At 38.5% G+C, this 26837-nt stretch overlaps 1 protein-coding gene across 1 annotated transcript; it reads right to left on the reverse strand.

The window, feature by feature from the left end:
• Positions 1-547: 547 nt before the first annotated feature.
• Positions 548-3968, reverse strand: LOC136866875 (uncharacterized). Its single transcript, XM_067143969.2, has 4 exons — positions 3162-3968; positions 1364-1551; positions 1173-1261; positions 548-734 (listed from the first exon to the last, which is right to left on the reverse strand). Exons 1-4 carry the CDS (start codon positions 3346-3348, stop codon positions 548-550), a joined length of 651 nt encoding a protein of 216 aa, XP_067000070.2. The 5' UTR covers positions 3349-3968.
• Positions 3969-26837: the final 22869 nt, after the last annotated feature.

Below are 26837 nucleotides of genomic sequence, written 5' to 3' on the forward strand. Positions count from 1 at the left end.
GTCATTTTTACAATTATGCCTCTTTAAAAGTTCAAAAAAGCCAACTCATCAAGTCAACTTTTAACTTTGTTATTGCCAGTTTGTTTATTTTGTAAAAAGTGTTTTTTGGGGGGGTTGTAACCCCCACTTTGAGGATGACTGGAAAGGAGAGGGAAGGGGAGAAGGGCAAACTTTCATAGCTCAAATTATCTTAATCTTTGGGCTCAGAAAAAAATATATAAAAAAATGTAGAGAAATGTCTCAGATAAATCCCTCAGCCTAACTAATCTAGTTCATATGGTTCCTGTGTGTAACAGATCTTTAACTGTAAAGTGACTTATGTGCTTCAATCACATTGCTCTACCTCTTAGCCACGGGCATGTCCCGTACTGGCACTTGTAATTAGATCATGACTACAAGGCACTATTGAACCTATCGCCACACTGGCGTGCAAGGCTGATGCTGGTAATTTCATAACTAAAAAAGCCTAAAGAGCTTGAATACTTCAGTAGGTACAGTACTAAATTTATTATTATTATTATTATTATTTATAAAAATAAAACATGTTTTATGGTAAAATATTCTTTATTCTGCACTCATTCTCCAATAACAAACATTTTAACTCCTGGTTCCTGTGCTTCATTTCCTGCGTCCTTTGCTTTATTTCCAAAATTTTCATTTTTTTTTTTTTTTGGTGTTCCAGTCTGGCCATCTCTAGGAGCTCTGTCTGGAGCATCTGGTCATTACACTTTCTCCTAAAAAAGAGAAGCATTGGAAGTTTTAATCAAATTCCGTGCATATTCTACAGGGACATTCTTTTAAGCATGCGGGCGGACTGTGGCTTGCCCAGTCGCTTGTACTGCAAGCCTTTCTCCCGCCTAGCACTTTGCCGCAATGCGGGCACTTGCCCGGCACTGAGTCAGTGTTTTCTCACAAGATTTCCTGCACTTTATGAAGGGATTATGTATATACGCACACTTCCATAACGAAAATAACATTGGAACAACACACCGAGCACTAAACACATGAACACTTGACTGAACTGACCCTTACGCTGATAAAAAAGCTCTTAACAGACTGAAAAGAAGGGGAACTTGTGTAGTGCCGAGAAGTGCATTACGGCAAAGTGCTTGGCAGGGGACAAGCTCGCAACGCTAGGGACTGGGCGAGTGGCAATACCCTCCAGAACTTACTTTGATGACCTGCTTGGGGTTTCAAAGGATGGAGTTTCCTGCGGCATCCTTTCTTCTGCCCCCAAACTCTCTTCTTCTCCAGGTCCTTCCTAAAATGAAAGGAAAAGGAGAAAATTAGAATACATTATCCACAACTGTAATGTTGCTGTGCCAAAGCGAAGTTGTCTGGGTCTATTTGATCATGTAGGTACCTGAAATGCACCAGCACCATCATCTATGGTGTCAGGCAAAGGATCAAACTGGACACCGAACATCTCCGAGAGGATCTGCTCGGGTTTCCCCAGAGGTGGTTTCGGTGGATCTCCCCCAGTTTGTCTGGCATCCCTTCTCTGCGCGTCGATGTCGCCCTTTGCCTTTATCTTCATTCTTTTCCATAAACCTGTGCACAAAATGAAAATTACAAATTTTTGAAATGTTCAGTAAGGTAATTAGTAATTTCATAATTATGTCATCAAATGGGGTCCTAATAATAAAAAACAGAAAACTTCCCTAATGATGAGGTTATAGATACAAAGACCAGGTTTTAATAATTCTATCAGAGTTAGAATTTTATAATAGACTTAAATGGTACTTCCAAGATACCAGTTTTGCTAGTAATGTTGCTAATTTACAAATGGAAGTACCTTTGGGTAACACTTTTATACTGTTTTGTGATTCACAAGTATGGTTCTGAACTTCCTAAAAGTTTTTAATTTCAACAATGTCTTTGTTCATATTAAGCAAGCATTAATTACCTTCTTACAGTGACAGTACAGATTATTTCAGTTCCCTGCACTGGAAGATTGCAGTTGATTCAACTTGCAATAAATTTGAGGTTTTTTTCTTTTTCATCATGTCAGTCACTAAATTTTACAGGCCTACTCAAATCTAAAACAGACTAATACATGCCTGTCCACTGATATTTTGTTGAAGAGGAAATAAATGCTTAAGCTATTCTACCACTTGTTGTCTGTCACACATGAAACTGCCACTTTGTGGCTTGTAACGTTAGCTTGATCACAGACCAATGGCTTTGTCACTAGCCGGACCTAACCTATCCAGACCAGTTGCTTTGTCACTAGCCAGACCTAACCTATCTAGACCAATGGTTCTGTCACTAGCCAGACCTAACCTATCTAGACCAATGGTTCTGTCACTAGCCGGACCTAACCTATCTAGACCAATGGTTCTGTCACTAACCGGACCTAACCTATCCAGACCAATGGTTCTGTCATTAGCCGGACTTAACATATCCAGTCAAATGATTTTCTGACTAGCCATGCCTTTGAAACGTAACACTTTTAATGGTCCAGGGTAGACGAATGCTGAAAAATTACTTCATACACACACATAATCAAAGTTTAACGTACATAGGAGAATGGAAGGAAGGAAGGTTTATACCAAATTTAGCATACCTTATTGGAGAGCATCTAAAGAATAATTTGTTCCCTCGAAAATCAGTACTTCTGACATAGCAACCTCTATACGGAACAACATCCATGTTTAACAATACCTTGTTGATTACCATAGCAACGAAGAATTAATTCATAACCGTAGCAAATAACCACGAATAAATAAAACAGCCCAACTGGTAATAGGATCTAAGTGAAGTTGGTACCAGGAACTAATTATGTTACATCAGTTGGTACCAGTCACCAAGAACTTACTTACATCCCTAATGACAACATTAAACAGCAGTTCCTGCGTTGGTGAGGGTTAAAAGAAGTTGTACCTATATAATACCCGAGATACATACTTCTGGAAGAATCCCTTCAGTTTTAAGCATGAAATTCTCATACACTAAATAGATTGTGTAATATAGGAAGCGGTTTAGCGTTGAGAGGCTAATCAGAATTGTCTGACTAAGACGATGCTAGGTTGTCGAGTAATGACATTGTTCATTTATAAGAGACGTACAAATGTGGTTAAATTTGGGTTAGTGTTCTTTAGTACCAATCCGAATTATTTTGATGTAGCCTATTATTATACTATGATAAAAATCTGGCAAACCTTTTAGCTGAGGCACATCTTTTGGAGGCTTCCCTGCATTCATTGAATTGAATTCGGCTTGGATTTTCACCCAAGCCTCCTTCTTCTTCGTTACGGTATCAAGGTGGTAACCCATATCTGCTAGAATTGGATAATTCTTGCATATTTCTGCCAACAACTCTCTCTCTCGGCAGTTGAACTTGGCCATCTTCCTGAAAATGAAAACAGTGTTATATACATTCAGTAAAATAACTGGGATAGGTGCAGAATAAGTATGCTGATCAACAGTCAAACAAAACGTCTAATATTTAGAAAAACTTCCAGGTGAATAAAAAAGTAAAATGTACCAAAACTAGAATACTGAAAATAAAACAGCGTGCGGTGTTACAGCTACCAGAAAAAATACTTGTCTGCATACTGATTCCCACATTCAGAAGAAAGATATGAATGTTATTACAGTGAGGCATCAAGCAGTATACAGCCATTTGATTAATTTCCAAACAGCTACATATTTTAACAAGAAGTAACACAGTCATACATGGTGATAAACACGATGAAAATACCTGTAAAACACAATTCTCCTCGCCACTCGTAACCTCATTCTTTCACTTCGTAATATCGCTCAATATATTATTATTATTGATATATATTGAATGCAAAATAAAATAAATAAACAAAGGAAAGAAGCTATCTACATAAAGGACTTTCAGAAGACTATATTAAATCATAAAAAGTGTAATATGTACTTACGATACTGTAACTTCTATGTGCAAAAATTCTTCTTGAAATGGATACGAGCTTGTTCCAGATGCAATACAATACTTATACAATTTCTTCTTCTTCTTTCTTTGTGTTGTTGGGCGCTGCACACACGCAATTTACTCAGTCACCAATTGTACACTCGCTTGAACACTTTAGTTTTTATGGTTATTATGATATGAAAAGTATATTTATACGATTAGAACATTGATTATTAGTAACAAGAAATGCATGTTGAAATTACGTAGAGCTAGATACAGCACATCGAGAAATTTCAAATATGTGGGAGGATTCAAAGACAAATATTACATTGGTTTAAATAGTCCGTGATGGCTAGTAGAATTTCCGGTGTGGGATTGGATACCAGGCAAGAGACACATGTGGGAAAGGCAACCTTTTGTTCTAATAATCTACGAAAGAGAATATTTTGTTGTGAGTTAAATGTTTTACATTGAAGAATAATGTGATTAGCATCCCCAATAGCGTTACCACAATTACATAGCGGTGAGTCAGTTAATTGTAATTGAAATTTATAAGCTGGTGTTAGTACATGGTTGAAACGAAGGCGAATGATAGTGGTAACATGCCGACGTGTATAGTTCCCTTTAACAAACCATGGCCGTAAACAGATAGAAGGTTGCACACGAAAATAAAAACCACCCTTAAAAGTCGCAGATCCTTTCCAATCGTCCTGCCATATTTGACAAAGTGCCTGTTTAATGAGAGGTTGAATATCAGTAGCGGGAAGAGCGATGTTACAGTTTAAACCATTTCCTAAAGCAGCGTCCTTGGCAAGAAAATCAGCTGTAAGGTTACCATGAATATTAGAATGTCCTGGAATCCAGACCAACGTTATATCCTGATGGTTTTGATCTAGGTTAAATAATACTTTTTTAATGTTAAGAACATACCACGAACTGTGATTTTGAGTTGAATGTATGCATTTCAGAACACTCAGTGAATCAGAAAATATGATGGTTTTGGTTATAGCATGAAGTTTGACATATAATAGGGCCTGCCGAATAGCGAATGCTTCAGCAGTGAAGATAGAAGCATGTTTGGGGAGTGAGAATTTACCGGATGTATTGGATGAAGATATATAGTAGGCTGCTCCAACACCTTGGTCATTTCGAGAACCATCCGTATAAATGCTTAAGGTATCCTGGTGAGGAGATAGGCATACTGGGAAGGGGAAAGAAATATTATGAGACGATTGTATACGTTGTTGGGTATTGAATCCGAAATGGGAGATAATAAGTTGTGGTTTGTACAATGATATAGAGTATGGGAAAGAATAATGAGGTAAAGATGGACATTTAATGACTTGAGTGTTATAATCCCGGATGTTTTCAAAGGCTGTTAAGAGAGTAGGTGGTTTTAATTTGGTATTAGGGTATTTTTGAAAACATTCCGAAAGAAGTTGTAATTTAGGAAATAACAAATAGGAGGTAAGCGAAATTTTTCTTAGTAAGAACTTGTTTGCCAGAAACTTTCTACGTAAGAACAACGGCATTTCTCCAGTTTCAACCAGCAACGCGTTAGTAGGGGTTGATTGCAATGCCCCAGTACATAGCCGTATCGCTTTATATTGTATGACGTCTAATTTACGAACAAGGTTGGCAGCTGCCATGTTAAAAAAGAAGCAACCGTAATCTAACCTGGATCGTATGGTATTCTTATATATTGTCAACGCCATGACTGGGTCCGCCCCCCCCCCCAGTTCCTCCTGACGATAGCTTTGAGTATATTTTAAAAAAAGGGTCGTTTTATAAGATAGGGATTCAAAATGATATTTCCATGTTAACTTATTATCTAAATACATACCTAAATATTTATAGGTTGTACGAATTGGAATGCTTAAGTTACTACTTTGTATTAGTGACTGATCATAATGTCGTTTATTGGTGAATACCATAGCAGCACACTTATTCTGTGAAACTTCAAATCCATGTTCATTGAACCACTGATGTGCATTGTCTAGTACATGCGAGATGGTTTGTCTAGCTTCCAAAACGGTACTTTTAGTAACATATATTAGGACATCGTCAGCATACGTAATTATACGAGCATCACGAGTAATGAGTGTTTCTAGATCCTTTAGGTATAATGCGAATAAAAGACCACTTAAGACATCACCTTGGGGTAGGCCCTTGGAACTATAACGAATGTTAGGAGGCTGCCATGATGATTTAACGTGAAGGCATCGATAGTATAAAAGTTGCCCTATGATAGTTATCAAGTTGGGAGGGAATTTCATATCTGTTAGTTTTTGTAGTAATACATGAATATTAACATTATCATATGCCTGTTGGATATCTATGAAAAGGGCAATAGTATCATGTTTGCGAAATCTAGCTAAAGTAAGATCAGTTAAGAATATGTTGATAGCATCAAAAGTACTTCGTCCTTTGATAAAAGCAAATTGGTATTTAGGCAATAAATGATGATATTCTAAACACCATAATAAGCGACTGAGCAGTATACGTAGAAAAACTTTCCTAATACAGGATCCCAAGGTTATGCCTCGGTACCTTGGATATACTTGTCCTTCGGTGGGGGGTTTCTCTAATGGCACGAGGAGAAATTGATTCCAGTCCTGTGGAATTGTGGCGGACGTTAAAACTGAATTGAAGTACATGACTAGAATTTTTTGAGCTTTGTAAGGTAGATGATGTATCATTTTATAGGTAATGCAATCCGGACCTGGGGAAGTGGAAGTCTTACCTTCAACAGCGGTGAGGAATTCTATTAGTTCAATAGGTTGCAGAAGTGTGTCAAATTGAACGTGATGTACGGACGTAGACAACGGAAATTGGGGTATTACAAAATCTGGAGTGAGTTCATTATAAAATGTTTGTAGATTATCATGATGAATGGTAACAGTATTGTGTCGTCGGGGTATACGACCAATGGATCGAATAGCAGACCAAATAAGTTGAGGATTAGTATTTCTATGAATAGTAGAGATGAATTTTTTCCAGGATTCCTTTCGTTTATGATTAAAGGTGCGTTTCATAAGTGCAGTATACTTCTGATAAAGGAGATAGTTATAATATGTGAAGTTAGATCGAAGGTTTCGAAAGAGAATTTTGCGGCGTTTGATCATTGCCTCACATTGTTTATCCCACCATCTAATGATAATTTGTTCAGGCTTGGACTTGAATGTTGTGGGGTGTATAGGATGATACATATTTAGATATTCGGTAATTGCGGTAAGAAGGGATGAATATTGCATAATAGGGGAAGAACTGACTTTGAGCTGGGCATTCAAATAGCTATTAAACATATCGAAATCAAAATCATGGAGGGACCTGTCAAGCCGGTGTGGGTTAGTTGTAGAGGAATCAAAATGTAGAGATCCAATATTCCCACTAAGTGACAAAAATATGGGGAAATGGTCACTGAGATGGGTATCTTTAATGGTTTGCCAAAAACTTCGGTGACCCAATGAGAGACTACAAATAGAAAGATCGACAGCGCTTTTAGCTTACCCCGGTGCTGTGAGTCGTGTTGGGGAGCCATCATTTAAAATAAGGAGGTCGAGGGTTTGTGTTACATTAAGAATTTTCCTACCCTTGGTAGAAATGTGTGGAGATCCCCATGCAGTGTGATGGGCATTCATATCATCGGCAATTAGAAATTGAGAATAGGAAGTAAACTGATATAAAAAATTATACCATTGTGTGGCTGTACCCTGTATACGCGGGGGACAATAAAGATTCACAATGACTAATTCATTAATTTTCACTGCTACAAAAAAGGTGCCTGTTATACATTGAGCAACCTCCAACCGTTGATATGTTATTCCAGTGGCAATAAGGGTTAGCACGCCACCATATCCACCACCATCCATACGTTCCGCCTTATAACCAGCAAATCGGAAAGTATACATGGGTTTCAACCAAGATTCTTGAATTAATATGATATGGGGATGATATTCAGTAATAAGGTTAACTAACTCATGTCTCTTACCTAGTATACTTTTACAATTCCACTGTAGAATCGAATTTGCCATGTTCAAAAAGACTATTGACTTTATCATTGATACTCTTAACTAAGTGACTCCATTGGGGGTTACCCCCTAATAATTCCATGAGTAGTACAAACTCAGCACGTAGGGCCGATTGTTGTTTACTCGGGTTAAAGGATAATGAATTATCCTTCTGGAAACTACTTCCAGGTTCACTATTAGAGGATGAAACTGTAGACCGAATCCCGGAACCACTCGGGGCGTGGGCAGTAGGAGTGATGTGATATGAATGATGTTCAGTTCTGGGAGTTCCAATTAATTGAAGATAACCGTCCTTATCATAACCAGGTGGAGGAGCGACCCGAGGTTCACGAGAGATAACTTCCGTAAATTTTCTTTTTCTAGGAAGCTCAACAGTTGGGTTGGATTCAGAGGAGTGTAATGGGGGAAACTGCTGGGTAACGGAAAGGGGGTTATATACCTTTGGCTGCACTTGATTATGTGCCTCTTCGAAAGATATATTTTGAATGCTCATAATTTTTTAATAGTAACTTGTTTGTGATGTACTTCGCATAAATGTGATCCCCCTGAATGATTAAGATTACAGTGGATACATTTTAACATTGTTTGCTGACAGTCCCATGTGGAATGAGATAATGAACATCTCCCACAACGGGAACTGCTGGCCCTACAATTTTTTGCACTGTGACCATATCGCTGACAATTTTGACAGATAATAGGATTATAAATAAATACTTCAACTTCTAAGAGCACATTAAAAATAGAAACATGTTCCGGTAGGTGTTGAGATTTGAAGATTACTTTTACAGAACCAGTAGGCACGTAATCTATTTTATCACCAACACTAATCTTTCTGTTCATACGCTGCACTTGTTTAATGGGTTCGGGAGAGTCAATAAATTGCATGATGTCTTCGTTGGATAAATCTTTATCCACACCACGAATTATTCCGACACGATAAAGGCTAGAAGATGGAATGTAGGCTTTAAGTTTCTTTTCTGGTAAGAGGGGGTGTTGCAAAAAACTATTGGCGTGTTGACCAGACTTAAAGGCAAGTTGAATCTGGCGAGCACCTTTACGACTGACAGTTTTTATGCCACTAATCTTATTGTCATAAAAAAGGCGACCCAAGGCCATAGGATGTAAATTGCCGGTATTATTAGTACCAACAGGTTCAACATTAATCAAAAAAGGTCCCCTATGAGTACGTGGATACAATTCAAGAGGTGTTGAACTATCGTTACTTGTGGAGAGATTTTTGTCGGTAGGAGGCCGTTCATCAGTAGAGTTCACTGCGTCCTGTTCATTCTTTGCGGGAATTTCTTCTTTATGATCGACCTCCAGATCCATGTCCAGATTCGGGGACGGTTAGTGCCACCGCCTCCAACTGCTGTCGCCATGTTTCACACTTCACTCCCACTAACAAAACTACACTAAAGCACACGTCAGCTAAGAAACGATGTATACCGCACCGCAGGTACTGACGAACTGTTGTACAATTTCGACACGCGGCACCAAATCCCTATAGTACACAAAAGATTATCTGATGGACAAGGACTGTAACACAATCTTCTCTTCGCGAAGCCGCTCTTCGATTGTTTTTTGGCATATTGCACTACGAAAAGTCAATGGTCGTGCCACTCACTGCCCGTTGGAAGACGAAAAGTCGATTCCGCTACAGTGTTGCCGACAGTAATAATTGAAACCACTGCTCAGAACCTCGGCCACGGTCAGACTACGTTTTAGAAATCGGACAGGGACTTAGAACACGGCCGCGGTTTAAAAGCCATGGTTTGAAACCACGGCCTGAACCTCGTTTTAGAAATCCACCCCATGGGTTTGCGTTGCCTACGAATGCCGTCATCATGTGAGAAAAACCATAGGTTTGCATTACCTGTGCGATGTACAATACTTGTGAGTAGTACCATAATGTTTGGAACACCATGAGTTTCCGCTACTTTTGGTTAGTACCGCAACTTGAGAGAAATATCATGGTTCTACTTTACTAGCGATAAGTACCATTATGAGGGGCCATTGACCTGGATATTGAACCCCTTTAGATAACAAGCATCATTGAATCAGGATTGTGCTTTGGAAGGTGAGGCATTGCGGGTCGGATCCACTAATTGTTTTAAATTCATATTCATCCATTCATTCATCATAATCATCACGTTTTTAATTCTAGTCAGTGGATGAATTTTGGACTTTTGAATTGTCATTGCATTTCGTCTCATTTCATACCATTGGGGGCTGATGACTTAGATGTTAGGCCCCTTTAAACAACAAACATCATCATCATCGAACGAGAAAATCAACAGGCTCGTATTCTACAAGTTATAAACTTTGTTTCCAAATGATACGCATATTATTATGTTGGCATCAGAGTGCAGATTATTAATGTCTGCCTTATCATTTATACACAGACTGAAACTTAGAGTACCGAGCAAGTTGACCGCGTGGTTTGTGTCATGTAACTATGAACTTGTATTTGGAAGATGATGGGTTCGAACCCCACTGTCGGCAGCATTAAAGATGGTTTTCCCATTTCCCATTTTACACCTGTCTTAAGGCCACAGTCTAATCCAATCCTAGCCCTTTTCTATCCCATTGACATCATAAGACCTGCCTCTGTCGGTGCGACGTAAAACAAATAGGAAAAGTCTTAGTTTATTTAATTATTCATAGCAGTTCTTTCAATTTGAATATATTTTCATTTCTCTGAGGTGCTGTTAACAGTTTTTTCCATCCTTAGCAATTTAATAAACATCTCTGTATGACATTGAAGAAAAATTTACAGAAATGAACAGATCAGACTAATTAAGTCTACAGAAGAATATTTCTCACAGCTGACCATTTCACACGAAGATGCAGTCGACTTTGACTACCTCAGGTGGTTGTCCACTATTGTATGTATGTTCAGTCTTCAGCCCTAAGGCTGGATGGATCCTCAACAGCTCCGCCATCAGCTGTCATAGATGGCCTAGGCATCACTGAAGAAGCGTACTAGGGAAATGAGGAGTAAGGTAGTTTCCCGTTGCTTTCCTCGCCGAGCCAGAAGTTGCTATTACATATCAGTCTGCCAAGCCCACTGAAATGCATGCACCAACCGACCCTATGAGCAATATTTTCACACCATTCATAGCTGGGACTGGCTGCAGAAGGAATGGCATTACTAGCATCGCTCATACCTCAGTCACTTTCATATTGTCAAAGCCAAGTATAAGACAGAGACAGATCAATGAAAGTAACAAAATTACTCTAGCCCATACCAGAAGACATAGTGCACTGTAAATACTAGGTCCTGCCAGCAAAGGCAACTATTAAGCATCTTAATCGCCAGGACGGACAACCCAAGAACTGAAAAAAGTAGAATTAAAAACCTTTTTAAAATGTACGAACTCACACGAGATAAAGAAATCAAGGAGAGAAAAATCTATCCTCTTTGAAAGGAGGAAGAAAAGCTTTTGTTAATTATCAGAGGTGGAAGCACTGGCGTATATCTCTCAAGGTTCAAAATACGGGACAACTGCCGTCCCGGATAGGAACTGCCTGGGACATGGGATATTTAACATGAATATGGTACTGTCCCGTAAAGTCCGGGACATCTGGCAACCCTGAATCTGTGCTACATCAGCTGCTTCAGCCCAACTAACGTCGCGCGCGGCCGCCCTGCTTTAAGTGTGTATACAATCTTATATGAAATCCTACCTGATAAAGATGCTGGATGGGTCATCCTTTATAATGAGGGACCTCATTACCCCATTAGGATTTTCTGCACACCAACAACGAGAGTTATGACTGTTCACACGACCATTAAGATGAAACCAGGCCTCATCCGAAAAGAACACAAGCTGTGGGACAAATAAACAATCATTCAATGCTGCAAGATACCACTCACAGTATCTTACTCTTGTGGCTGGATCAGCAGGTTTTAAACAATGGGCCCGTGTAAACCTGTACGGTTTGATGTGCAACAGCTTTGTAGCTCTGCGTGCAGAAGAAACCGAAACCACTACTTGTTGTGCTAATTTTGTGAGCGATTTCTTCAGTGACCGTTCAAGATTCGCACCAATATCATCTAACTTTTCCTCTGTTAAAACTGTTCGTATGCGCGCATGTTCTTATTGAGCACTGGGGCATTAGTTTCATTTTTTTTTTGCAATTACGCAAATCCTGCTCGTGAAGTTGACATTTCACCAGGAAATTGCTGAACAAATGCATCGCATCCCCGTCGAGCTGACTCGTACTTAAAATAACTTTTTACATATGAAAATACGGCGTTGCAATGATAACTGTCTCACCATGTTAGCCTAACAGCTGAGATTCAGATTGGTGACTCATGCTTGCCGGATCGAACACGTGCACGCTCCGTGCAAGGTCAAGAACTGTGCTTAGATCACGGAGAGTAGAAACGCCGCTAGACGGTCTGGGTTTATAAGAAAGACCCTGCATATAAATCCTGATCATAGAAAATTGACTATAAAAATGTGTATTTAATACATTAATTTTGGTTATTTTGCCATATTTTTAATTTTAGGTTATTTTTTCAATTTTCCCTTTTTATGTCATTTTATATAATTCATTGTATTAAACACTTCTTTTAAGTCATATTTTTGTTCTGTATTGTTATTTAGTCATTCCTTTACATTTATGTAGGGTTATCAACGTATCTGAATATTATCCAAACTTTCAATAAACAAGAATGCTCAAATATCAAAATGTTCAGTACTTGGTTCAAAAACTGTGAAATAAAGTAATCTTTAGCAACCCTCATCCATACTCTTTGGAAATCCACATCTCTAGAGTGAGATGAGATGTTGCTTCTAATCGGGCTTGCGATGAGAGTAGCAGGTACAAATTCAGCTGGCTCCGCAGTGTAGGGGTAGTGTGCCTGCCTCTTACCCAGAGGCCATGGGTTTGATTCCCGGACAGGTCAGGGATTTTCACCTGAATCTGAGGGCTGGTTGGAGGTCCACTGTGCCTACATGATTACAAATGAAGAGCCATCTGACGGTGAGATGGCCGCCACAGTCTAGAGCCAAGAATAATGACCAACAGGATTCGTCGTGCCCACCACACGACACCTCATAATCTGCAGGATTTCGGGCTGAGCAGCGGTCGCTTGGTAGACCAAGGCCCCTCGGACTTGGTTGTCTGGACACGTGGTATGCAGCAGTGAAGACTCATTTGCAAGGACAGCCATATATTTTGACACTGATAGAGACCGCGTGGTAGACCCAAGAAGCGGTGGATGGATCGTATTCAGGGAGGACATGAAGTATGAGGATGTTGGATTGGGCAAGTGCAGATGGATGTGCTGGCAAGCGGACTCCACCACCATGCGGGTATAACGCTAGGAAGAAGATGAAATGGCTACTATGACCAAGGAAATAACAAGCTTTTTTATAGGTCCGATGCTGCTTTTCCCCCACATCAAGATGATAAACTCAGTTGTTTAGGAAAACAACTGTCTGAAGTGACAACCTACATCTAAGAATTATGAACCCAGTCGCTATCAAGAACCTGATCAAAGTTCCCACGCTGTTCATCTACTTGTTCTGTTTGTTGGTACCAGACTAATTTAGAAGCAGATGCAAGAACATGCACTCCATCTTGCTCATTCACCATCCAGACTGGTAAAAATCCTTCAGAAAACTTGTAGGTGGGGCTCAAAGTTGTCTTGCTGCTTGTTCATAACAGTTTACAACACTGGTCTCAGATTTTTTATTGTCGCTGAGCAGATGTTTTAATTCTACCAAGTGTGAGCCGTTTGTAATAGCTGATATTCAACAACCCATAATTGTTGCTGATTTCTTAGGTCATGATGGCTTTGTAACAGGTCGTTCGTTGGGTGAGTTCGACAGTTGAGAACAGATAAGGAGAAAAGGAGTAACAACAGAAAAACAGTTATTATAGCAGGCATACACAGTGGAATATCAAATCATAAGCCCAGAGGGTTCCGGCAATGATAAATGTACTTAAATTAAAGCAAATGATAGTTTCACTAATAACAGTTACTTTTACTGTGTACATTTCCGACCAGCGGGAGATAAGAACTAACAACAGCGGGCGTAATTTCCAATGCGAGTTTAAGATAAGTTATATAAAAATGTTAGCCCAAGATGGTTAGGTGATTACGTTACAAAAAAATGGTGGTGAAGACGACTTGAGTAAAGCAGTTGACCTAGGCCATACATGTATATACATTTGTGCCGGTAATTGTACGAACACAAATGTGCCAGGGGAATATATTTGGACAATAAATAATTGCATTATAAATTTAGGCAAGAAAATAAGCTACTTTAACATGATCAGCAATCAGATTCACTGAAAAATTCCTAGATGAATAATGAAGTACACATGATCAGTATACGTTCACGCGTGCATGCAGAATTCTTCATCCACTCTTCACGGCAACCTTCTAGAAGCTTCTGGAACCTACAAGATTCCCTTTACGATTCTGACGAGATGAGTCATTCTCTTTCAGCATCGCCGAGACGTCAGCAAACACCTCCGCCGTCTGCGACGGCATCTGAAGCAGCTATGGACGTGGAGCAGGCAAAGGCAAGTAGCCGTCGCGGCGAGGCTGACAGTCCACCCCTGGATTTTGGTTGTAAGCGACTCTGTGCCGCCGCCACACCATCTTCTGGCTCCAGTTATACTGGGAGCAGCTCGGCGCTTGATGCCTCTGTCGTCTCTGTCACTTTAGCCCAAACTCCTCCGCCATCTAATCTGGGAATTTCACTGCTGCAACTTGCTACTGTGCCAAACTTCCACTTGCCTAGTACGTCGTCTGCTACAGCTTACATGCCTGTAAATGTTAGAAGTTATGCTCAGGCTGCCAGAAATCCCGCTCTACCACCGCACATTCGCAACCGCAGCATTGTCACTCCCGTCTCATCATCTACCACTGCTCAACAGCCATCCTTCTACATCATCAAACTCACACATGTCGATCCATCCAAGGCCAACACTAGAATTATCTATCAGTTCATCGCCCGCTACACACCAAACCTCCAGGACTACAAGCTTGAAATCCAACAGACTCGCGAGGGATATAATATCAAAACCTCTCATCCCTTCTATAACCACTTTACGGCCAACATTGGGGCACACCAACTGGGCTCTCACTGTCACGCCCGCAACCTCACCGAGCAGCGTCCAGCACAAAGTCCGACGCCTCCTACCAGACCAGTGCCAGTACTCTCTGTCGTCGCATATGGCATCGGCAGGGACTTTATGGATGACAAGGTGGCCGCTCAGCTTCAGCTGGAGGGTCACGAGATTTATCGCGTCATCCGGATCCGCAACGCCGAGGGTCCAACTAGCCTGATTAGGATCCTTTCCCGAGACATCACGACGCTGGACGCTCTGCTGAGGGACGGCGCCCTGATCTACGGATGCCAACATCGGGTGAGCCGTCACGCAGCTCTCCGCCACAGAAGATCCGATGGGGGAGATGCCATCGGTATGACCATCCACTTGGAGTGCCCTGCATACATCATGAGGTATGTGCCATCTGTGCTAGTCAGGAGCACCCTACCTCTAATTGCCCTAACAAAGCTAATCCAAAATGTGCTAATTGTGGACAAGCCCATCCGGCTTTCTCTTATAAATGTCGTGCAAAACCTGCACCTATACCTACCCAGCCTGAAACTGTTGTTCCTGTTACCTCACAAGACCTCCCTACCCCCGCCTCCCCTCCCTAGTTCTGAGAATATAATTTGTTTCCTAACGATGGTACTCCAGAACATCCTTCCTTTTCACCGTCCTCTGATCCAACATCATATTCAATTAGCGGCTCTGTTGGTATTGAATACACACGTTGATGTGGCTTACTCTGGGAACAGAATGCATTTTGTATTCTTTCCCTTAAATACCTTTCCCCTTGTAAATTAGTGTAATGAAAATCTATTACACCAATATTCGTTCACTAAATGCCAACCGTCCGCTCTTTGAAACTTCCCTTTCCATGTATACCCCGGATGTTTTTATACTTAACGAGACCTTTCTGACTAGTAGCCAACATTCCCAATTCAATTCCTTCAATCAATCTTTTTCATGGAGACCGCCCCAATTCTCCACGGGGCGGCATCGCTATAGGTGTGAGAAAGGATATTACGGTCATTCAACATAGTTTCTTCCCTTTTACTAATCAGTTTTATGTATATTTGATTTTAGAAATTCTTACCCCTTGTAAAACTTTCTCAATCGCTACTATATATTTTCCGTCTAATAACCCTGTACCCAAAGATTTCATTCCTTTTATTGATGCACAGTATCATGAATATATCATTCTGGCTGACATCAATATTAATTCTTATAGTCAACCGCAATGTGCTGAATTTGACAACCTTTGCACACACATCTGGGGTATGCACTTCCCTTTTCCATTTCACACTCTACCTGCTTACAAAACCATTCCTGATGTTCTCCTGCTTTCTCCTTCTTTTGTCACCTCTATTACTATTCAAAAGCTTATGTTTGTAGGTAGTGATCATGCTCCCGCCTTGGTTACCCTCCCTGATATTCCCCTATCTACCCGTCGTTCCCCTCCTCGACCTCCGCCTACTAGATGTTTTTCCCATACTGATTGGCATGCTTATCGACTAACACTCCTCAATCATCTTCAACATTTACCCCGCCTACATCTCTCCCCCATATTCAATTTATCATTACTAAAATCGAACAAGCCCTTATAACTGCAGACTCTGTCCATATTCCCCGCTATTCTTATCATCCCTCCACCTATTCTCCCTTGGCCTTCTCCAGCTAGCTCACGATCTTTATCATAACTACACACGTAGTCACGACCCCACTACCCTTCAACAGCATCGACAAACACTACACCACGCTCGCTCCTATTATTATTATTATTATTATTATTATTATTATTATTATTATTATTATTATTATTATTATTATTATTATTATTATTATTATTATTATTATTATTATTATTATTATTATTATTATTATTTGATGGCTGGCAATAAGCAACTAGCTGTGTGTGGTTCGTGCATAAAATCAATTACTGCCGAGGACGACTACATCATCTGTGACGGTAAGTGTCATAGAAAACATCACAGAGCGTGTGTTAAATTAAATAAACGGGAATTCAAGACACTAATTGAGGACAAATCAAAGAAGTGGTACTGCGGCAAGTGTGATAGTGTGAATGGTGATCTGGCTGCAGGGCCGAGTGACCATAAGCTTGGGGATATGGAATCCATAGTTAGCGACATCCACAAAAGGCTATGTAAACTACAAGGAATCGAAGCTGAACAAGCGGAAATTAGAAAGTCGGTAACCTTCTGTGCTGAGAGTTTCGACGATATTAAGCGTCAGCTGCACAAAATAACTGATGACTTTAAAAACGCTATGGCAGAAGTAGCGGCATTGAAGTCTAAGGTTGCTGTCCTCGAAAGGGAAAAGACGATAGCAGACGAAGAAGTCTCTAAGCTTAGAGAGGAAAATCAAGACCTCCAACAGTACGTCCGGAGGAACAACGTTGAAATTCATGGACTGCCTCAGCTTGGTGACGAGAATCCAGTCGCAGTTGTGAAAGCACTTGGCAATGCCCTCGGTGTCGAAGTGACCGACAGTGATATTGATGCGTGTCATCGTCTACCCCAAAAGAAGCAGGAACTCCCTCCTCCTCTCCTTGTAAAATTTTGCAGCCGGTTAAAAAAAGGATCAGCTGCTCGCAGCAAGGAAGAATAAATCAACACTAAGCTCAAAAGATTTAGGTATCCAAGCAGCTAACCGAGCTGTATATATCAACGAACATCTGACATCGGGGAATAAATACCTCCACAAGATGGCCAGGGATCTACGGCAACATAGATATAAATATATTTGGACAAGGGACTGCAAAATCTACGTAAGAAGGACTGAAAACCATCGATCAGTGCGAATTAGGAGCATTGATGATATTAGAAAGTTGCAGAGCGAAGACACAGCCAAGATATCATACCAACACTCGTTAATGGCAGTACCTAAGTGTTACAACAAATATTCCATTTTTCCATTAGGCTGTTATGAAATACAATACGATTCCATAAATAATTTTGTTTTACAGAACATCAGTTCATATACAGTTGCTTCTCACCTGGACGGAAACAGCTCTACTGGCCCGTCAAAATCTTACAGTGCGGTTAGGTGCTTGTACCTCAACAGCAAGAGTATCCGAAACAAACTTGAGGAAATAGAAATTCTGTTGCACATTATAGGCCAGGTAGATATATTGGTTGTGACAGAAACTTGGGTAAAAAGTGAGGAGGCGAAATACTATAATATACCAAATTATAGAAGCATCTTTTCACACAGAGACGGCAAAGCTGGAGGTGGCTTAGGTATTTACATTTCGCACTGTTGGAAAGCAAATGTGAAAATGAATTGTGAACTTGATCATAGCTTGATATGGGTTGAAATTTATAGAGATAAATTTAGTAGTAGTAAATATAAAAGTATTGATTTAATTGCGGGATATAACCCAAATAGGAATAATGCCATACCATTTCTAGCATCCCTCGAAAATTTTCTAAGTAAAACAACTAACAATTTATGCCTATTTCTGGGTGACACGAATATTGATATCTTAACTAGTGACCAACTAAAAAGAAAATACATGAACCTGCTTTCTTGCTATGATTTCGAGCAATGCAATAATGTATATCCAACATGAATATGTGATACCACAAGCACTTTAATAGATCATGTGTCTATAAATAATTCTGGAATATATTATTATTTATCAAATGTTGGTAGCTATATAAGTGACCATAATATATTAATATTTGATATTATTTTGCCAAATTCTAAATCTCCATCACAATCGCTTGAACTGAAAAGGCTGAAAGCAACTAATGTAGACCAAAATGATGATAGACCTGAAAGTAGTAATATCACTGAACATAACACAAAAGTCATAAACAACACTACTAGTAGAATTGACATAATGTATAATTCCTTTATTGACCAGTTACCGCTTAGTACACAAAAACAGAAAACACAAAGAACTGGTAGCTTGCCATGGATATCTTCTGAACTTCTCAGCCTTATTAAGCGACGTGACATTTTACATGCAAAACTTAAAAATCCCACCCTAAAGAATAACATCAATCTCAATCAGGAATATCGCAGGTGTAGAAACAATGTGACAAATCTAAAAAGGAGCTTAAAAAACAAATATTACTCTGAAAAATTTAGAATTCATAACAAGAACCCAAAGGAAACGTGGAAAATAATTAATGAAATCATATATAACATAAAAACAACAAAAGGCGATAATTGTACATCTCTAGAAATAGATAACAAGATAATTACAGACAGTCAGGAAATATGTGAATCATTAAATTTATATTTTACAAATATTGCTAAAACCCTGGCTTCAGCAATCCCTCCCCAGAGCACTGAAATACTTGCGGTTCCTAGTTACTTGAACTCATTTTACCTATATCCAACTGATGAAACAGAAGTAAGATCTATAATATCAAATCTAAAAAACAAGAGTAGCTGTGGGCAGGATGGTATAACTGCCAACTTTCTAAAAGAATTCCAGGATTCTTTAAGTGGGATGCTAACAGATATCATTAACGAATCCTGGCATCTGGTACATTACCTAGTGAGCTAAAAATAGCTAAAGTAGTTCCTGTCTTCAAGGGTGGGGACGGGAGGAATCCCAGTAACTATAGGCCTATCTGTATTCTTTCCATAATCTCCAAAATATTAGAAACTATTGTTAAAAAGAGACTTCTCACTTTTTTAAACAAAAATAATTTCTTTTACAATGCACAATATGGCTTTCGTGAGAACTCTAACACTGAAATAGCAACCGTAGATCTCATAAATATGCTGCGAGTCAATAGATTTTAATAGTTTTGCTGGTGGGTTGTTTATAGATCTAAAGAAGGCCTTTGATACAGTGGACCATGAAAGACTGTTAGCTAAATTAGAGAGAGCAGGAGTTCGTGGTGTTGCATTGAAGTGGTTTGATAATTATCTGTCCGATAGAAAACAGTATGTAGTGCTGAATAACTGTAGGAGCTCAGAAATTAGGGTAACCCATGGCGTTCCACAGGGGTCAGTATTAGGGCCGATTCTCTTCCTAGTCCACATCAATGATATTGCAACTTGCCGCTTGAAAGGACGTATCACACTGTATGCTGACGACACAAACTCGTTCTATACTGGTTGCAATATAGACTCCATTGTTAAGGATATGCAGGAAGACCTCATTACTCTGTGCTTTTGGTTTCAAGCAAATAAATTAACTATTAATGTGCAAAAGACTAATTGTATGATAATGACAAAACAAGGTCAGAATGAAATCCCACACAGTAAAATACATATGCAGAATACTGAAATAAAACTAGTTAGAACTGTCAAATATCTTGTGTTGGTGATTGATAGGAACTTGAACTGGACAGACCATGTTGAATACATTACTAAAAAGATCACACCTGTTGCAGGAATTTTAAAGAAACTTAGTTATCTTATCCCACAACATCTAAAACAGATCTACTACTCTTTAATTCATAGTCACCTACAATATTGAATGTAATCTGGATGCGCTGTAAGAAGTCTGACTTGAATGAGCTAATGGTAGTACAAAATAGAGCTGTTAGAAATATACTTAATCTTCCCTACTTAACACCAATAAAATATGTATACCTAAGTGCTAAAATACCACCCCTAAGCATAAGTGCAGAATTCAATACAGCTGTACTCATGTATAAAATAAAACATAAATTTATACAACACAACACTACATATACTCTGAATTCTGACAACCATCCATATAGTACTAGGCATGCAAATGACTTTACCTTATACAATGTTTGCTCTTATAAATATGGTATAAACAGCTTGAAGTTCTCTGCGATCCAGTTATTTAATAACATCTCTGTGGAGATAAAAACAGCACCAACTTTGGCAAAATTCAAACAAAGAGTCAAGCATTATTTTTGGGAAAGGTACAGTGCTGTTTAAATCAAAACATCAGTTGTCATTTAAGGCATTCTCCCAAACAATCTTGCAAATTGTCCGGAACTATTCTTCTACCCCTACAACTTTTATGTTATGTAAATGTAAATACTCTGTAATCTGTTCTTGTACCTCTGCAACTCTGTGTTATGTATATGTACTGTAAATACTCTGTAATCAATTCCTATACGTCTGCAACTTTTATGTTATGTAATTGTAAATAATCTGAAATCTATTCTTGTACTTCAGCAACTCTTATGTTATGTAAATGAGGTACTCCATAATCCATTCTTGTACCTTTGCAACTTTCATGTTATGTAAATGTAAATGCAGTCAGAAATAATTCTCTGTAATCCTCATATTGATGATGTACATATTTTATATATTGTATGTGTTTATATGTTCAACCGTTTACTAATATCTTATATACACAAACTATATTTTGATGTGTAAGTGCCCGCCAGTATGTAATGTCCTGTACTATTCCTATGTATGAGCCTGCAGGCTCGTTGGAATTAATTGAAATAAATAAATGAATGAAAAAATATTATTATTATTATTATTATTATTATTATTATTATTATTATTATTATTATTATTATTATTATTATTATTATTATTATTATGTACCCGCTCAAAGCCTGAGTCCCAACCAGCATTTATCTCAGGGAGTGTTACGGTCCGAATCTATCGCAACTCATAAACAATAAAACAATATTTTGAGATATAAGATCTCAAACTAAATGTAAGGGCGCCATCCAATCAGTACTACAGGGTTGAACGGGACATTCTAATCTTTAACTTTAAGGCACATCATAAAACACACAAATTATATATATATTCAGATCAAAGGGAAATTATGAAGGCTCCGTCCTAGGATTGGGGACGGATATTTAAACGGTCACCAAGGGTTTACTATTCTACAAGAACAAGAACCTGGAACCGTTTCCTTGCAAATGCTAAAGGAGCATTTTATTTAAGTAAACAAATGAAATTTTACACACAATCAAAATCTGTTGACCCTTGATTTGCCGGTAATTTGGCAAATTATTCCTGAAAAATGATTACATAATATTTATCACTTTTGACCACCCTTCCATTTGGGTGGTGGAACCGTTGATATCTGAAGGTATCAGATTTACCTTCGTTAACACCATGACCATATTTGATCATGGACCAATTACCTGTTGGCTAAGTAGGCGCGATCACATGGACCATGTTATCGCCTCCACTTTGATTGAGATGAGACCAACCCGGGAAACTACAAACTCTCCCCGGGTTCCTAACCAAGATATGCTAATCGTTAGTTGAAGGAATACGACAAAGGGACTCTAACCTAATGGTCCAGATGTAGGGATTTGCCTTCATTTACACATATTAACTTAACTTATTATTTACAACCAATGGACATTACTACGTTAATTCGCCAGCTGACGTCCCTAGTATCATCCATCATTATCATCCGAATAATAAGAAAAATAAATAAAATAAAAAAATATTTTATTAATTACTATTATTATTATTATTATTATTATTATTATTATTATTATTATTATTATTATTATTATTATTATTATTATTATTATTATCGGTGGAGATCATGATTATTGTAACCCGTAATCATCCTCGGAATAATATTTCAACTTTTCGCGATTTTTATTTTTATCTGAAATAAATAAAAGTAGCCTCTTTGATTATTCTTCTTCTCCTTCTTCAAATATTCTCATTATTATTATTAGTTAAAAATCTCAAATTTTTCATTTCAACTCCCAACATCATTATTATGTCCAAAATATAAAAAAGTTAATTCGGCTTCAAAAAAAGTAGTTTTTATTTATTATTATGATTAATTTAAAAAAATTAATTTCGCCTGTTACACGGTAGTCCACTCTTAATATGTTTAACGCATAACCCCTTTTACAATTCCGATTTATTTTGGCACTAATCAATCCAGATATGATTTACTTGGAATATTATTATTATTATTAATAGTATTATTATTCTTTCGAGAATCTTTATTTTTACTCCCCATCTTTATAATTTAGTCACATACGTTCTCTCCCAAACAGAAATCACCAAAATCCGAATTCACATCGGTCGGGACATAATAGTGTTCGAACCCGCAACCTTATTTTCGTACTGTCGTTAATTCATGGAGACCATATGCTCCTAAGACAATTCTCAAATCCCCTAACACCTCGCAGTTGGGCAAATACCTCCAATCTCTGCAAGTGTTAAATTATTCCTTCCTTTTCCATTTTAAAGTCCATTTATCCATTGGAACTCTTCAAAACATTTTCACAAATTAACCCTCGGTGTGTGGACTCTATTCTGCCACTCAATACACCGGTATATAAATACAACCTCTATGTGGGCCTTAAGATCCATCTATTTCTTCATCAACATCAGTACAATTCACTTTCATTTCGGGCCGGATTTCTGTCCCACAAAACTCCAAATCTCAATTTTTGGCTCAAATCCCTCTGGATCTCAAACATAGCGTGACCATATTATCAAAATGCCTATCTCGTTTCTACCACAATTTATTTATGATTATTATGGAGTCCAAAAACGTTAAATCAACAATTAGTGTTAAAACCGGATTCACTGCACAAATTATAATTATTCACGGCACATGTGACTTCCACATTTAAATTACTTTAATTTGCAATCATTCTATCCAACTAGGCCCGTGCCTTTATTCTCAGAGATTATTATTAAACACGCCTTTACACATTACCAAATATTAATGTCCTACTTCGACACTTGTACAGATTATTATTATTTTGTCCACTGGCGAACTTCGCGATATTTACAAACAAATCAATGGACTTCATTCCGTCCCACAACACTTTAAATCACTTGGCAATCCTACCTCTGGATTATCTTAACATGCCTTAATATCTATAAAAGTTCCGATAACGGAAAAACACTTTGGAAGCACTTCTAAATGAATATTAACATTATATTTACGTGAAACGTGCTCCATATCATATCAAACAACTCAAGCACTTGAATGAACAATTCAACCCTACTATACTCTATTTAATAATCAAAATTATGATGAGTGCTCGATCTAATCTACATATTAATTTGTCCCTTTGTCTATCTATCTTTGAATTTATACGAGCCGAAAACGGCTCGTTTCACAATCAAGTTACCATGATAAAATAATATGATTTCCTCCCCCTAACGATAGCAATCTACAAATATGTTAAAAGGCTACTCATCTCTGCCACTGTAGTCTGCTAAAACCGGACGAGAAGCCATAGCCCCTCCGGTTTTTAGCAATGCATTCCACTGGTATTCATGCCAGCTTGAAGGATTAATCCTTGACCCTTTTCAACTTTACACATTTTGAATAAAAACAAATAAATTAACTGTTGCACTTTGGAATAATTTCCACCCTAAATTCTACTCACAAATTTTACACTCTCGGCCTTGTATCTAGCCCACTTAATGTAGATATACATTCTTCATTCCTTTCCCGGACACTAGGAACATGGGAGACCTCGGGATTCCCTTTACAACGGCCCGTGCGCGCACTTGAATTTCCCGTCTCACGTTCGTGTAGTTGACCAGGTATCAGTTTAGAATCGACCGTTTAATAGGTGACATAAACACTCGTGACCGTTCTCATGTAACGCACTTCCTAATCTGTTGGTAGAATCTCACACTCCGTAAGTTATGCTTTACTGAGTCCTGTCTATTTGAAACACTTCATACTAGTATACTGCTCAAAACTGTAATATGAGCTACCTCACGTAATGAATCACTGTACTATGTAACAATATAATACTTCGAACTCTACTCCACGAGTAAGTACACACTCGCACCTCTGGCGTAATCACGGCTCGAACACACTGTCAAAAGTAGTTACGCACCACTGGCGTGGTATCCGCCCGAACACTTTGTCAGAAGTAGTTGTCAGTCCTTGTCCACGACTTCATATTTATACTTCTATCCCCTCTCTTCCGAGTTCAACGGAGTTCATCTTATGACGCGCAGTCCCGATATCTTCATACGACACTTTGCGGTTTGGCCCGTGGCTTTAATATATGATCCAATGATGTAATTATGTTCTCAAATGCTCTATACCAATTCTCAACTATTATCGTTCGCTGGTAATGGATATATTCGCGAATTTAGCTGCCGTATCCCGGCTCGGGGTTTCGCGCTCTTTTGTGACTTCCTTTGCCTTCAGCCAATCAGCGAATAGCGTCCATGAATTCTCAGAATTACACCATGCAATCTCCCGCAATTATTAACTTTTTATAAGTTTTATGGTATAGTAAGGCTCCTAAATTCCACTTTATTCTGAATCGATACTTCACTTCTTTCTATCAGTTTAATCCACGGAGTTAGCCTCGCTAGTGTTTCTTACAATACGAAGTTGTCGCCTTGCTTTGGTCAAGTGAATTTTTCCATTGGTCCACCTTAACCACGTGACCGGGAAGGCTCATATTTTTTTTCTTCCAGTGCCAACCCCGCGTTCAACTCCCGCTAGTTACATGGAGATACCCCTACGTCATTTCTCAGAAATTTGCACTCGGCTCTCTGCGCTGTTGTTACTACCAAGACTGCCCGGGGCTATGAAAACTTTGGCAACAAGTTATCCTCTCTCTTTCCTCGTTGTCACAATTTCTGAGAAACCTAATTCTGTCACTCATTGTGTTTGTTAATCTCAATGGAGACAACAGTCTGTGGTATGGTGAAACCTGCCATCTCGGCCTGGCCTGTTCTTACTGTATGTACAGTAAGATACTATTTATTCTGAAAATGAAATATATATTCCTCAATAATTCATCATAATTACAATTGCATGACGCTTATCACACCCCCCACCAGGGCGCAATTATTATTATTATTATTATTATTATTATTATTATTATTATTATTATTATTATTATTATTATTATTATTATTATTATTATCATTATTATTATTTACATTTTATGGCCTTCATTGGACCACTCTAGCCAACTTTATACAAATAATTTTTCAGTTTTCTGTCAGCCCAGTACTTCTTCATTCTCTCTGATCTTATCCTTCTTTCTTCATCGGAAATCACCCTTCCTATTGTCTGTTTATTGATTCTGATTTGCAGTCTGGTTTGTTTGTCTGCGAGTTTCTTGATTTTGTCGGTTTTGGTTCTTAGGTCTTCCACGGTAATTTGTAGTTCATCCATATCTTCCTTGATTTCTGTAATCCACTTAATGTTGCACTTACAATTCCATAATTTTTCTATTATTTCCCTGATGATCCTGTTCTCTGGTGTCCTGATTAGATGTCCAAAAAATGAAATGCGTTTCTTCCTGATTGTGCTCATTACTGGTTCTATTTCTTTGTAGACTGTTTCATTAGAAGCTACTCTCCAGTGTCCATCTTTTTGGTATGATTTGTTGATGCACGTTCTAATGATTCTACTCTCTATCTCGAGTATTTTGTCTATTTGTGCAGTGTTAGTTGTTTTGAAGATGGTTTCGCTTGCGTATATTATTTCTGGTTGAGTGACTGTTTTGAAATGTTTTAATTGTGTTGCTATTGACAGACCCTTCTTGTTGTAGGTGTTCTTGGTAACTTATTGTGCTCTGGTCAGTTTATTTATTCTGTTATGCCATGCTGGCTTGTCATTGTTATGATTTCTCCCAGATATTTAAATTTATCTACAATTTTGATTTCTTGGTTTCCTATGGCAATTTTGTTTATGAGTGGTGGGTCAGTAAACATGATTACTGTCTTTTCAAAAGATATTCCAAGACCAATTTTCTGTGTTATTTCCTGTAGTAATATAACTTGTTGTCTGGTTTCCTGAATATTGTTGGACAAGAGAGCAAGGTCATCGGCAAAACCTAGGCAATTTAAACTTATGTTGTCTTTGGGTCTTCCAATTCGGATGTTCTTTGGGTTACTCCTGTACCATTCCCTCATTATATATTCCAAAGCACAGTTGAACAGCA

The sequence above is a fragment of the Anabrus simplex genome, chromosome 3, assembly GCF_040414725.1.
Source record: "Anabrus simplex isolate iqAnaSimp1 chromosome 3, ASM4041472v1, whole genome shotgun sequence".
NCBI classification, from domain to species: Eukaryota; Metazoa; Arthropoda; class Insecta; order Orthoptera; family Tettigoniidae; genus Anabrus; species Anabrus simplex.

Excerpts from the sequence above, each read along its gene's own strand:
- LOC136866875 (XM_067143969.2), bottom strand. The coding sequence starts at position 3,348 with ATGGCCAAGTTCAACTGCCGAGAGAGAGAGTTGTTGGCAGAAATATGC. Across the intron at positions 1,552-3,161 it reads AGATGTGCCTCAGCTAAAAG|GTTTATGGAAAAGAATGAAG; the intron begins GTTTGCCAGATT and ends TTTTGTGCACAG. Across the intron at positions 735-1,172 it reads ACCCCAAGCAGGTCATCAAA|GAGAAAGTGTAATGACCAGA; the intron begins GTAAGTTCTGGA and ends TCTCTTTTTTAG.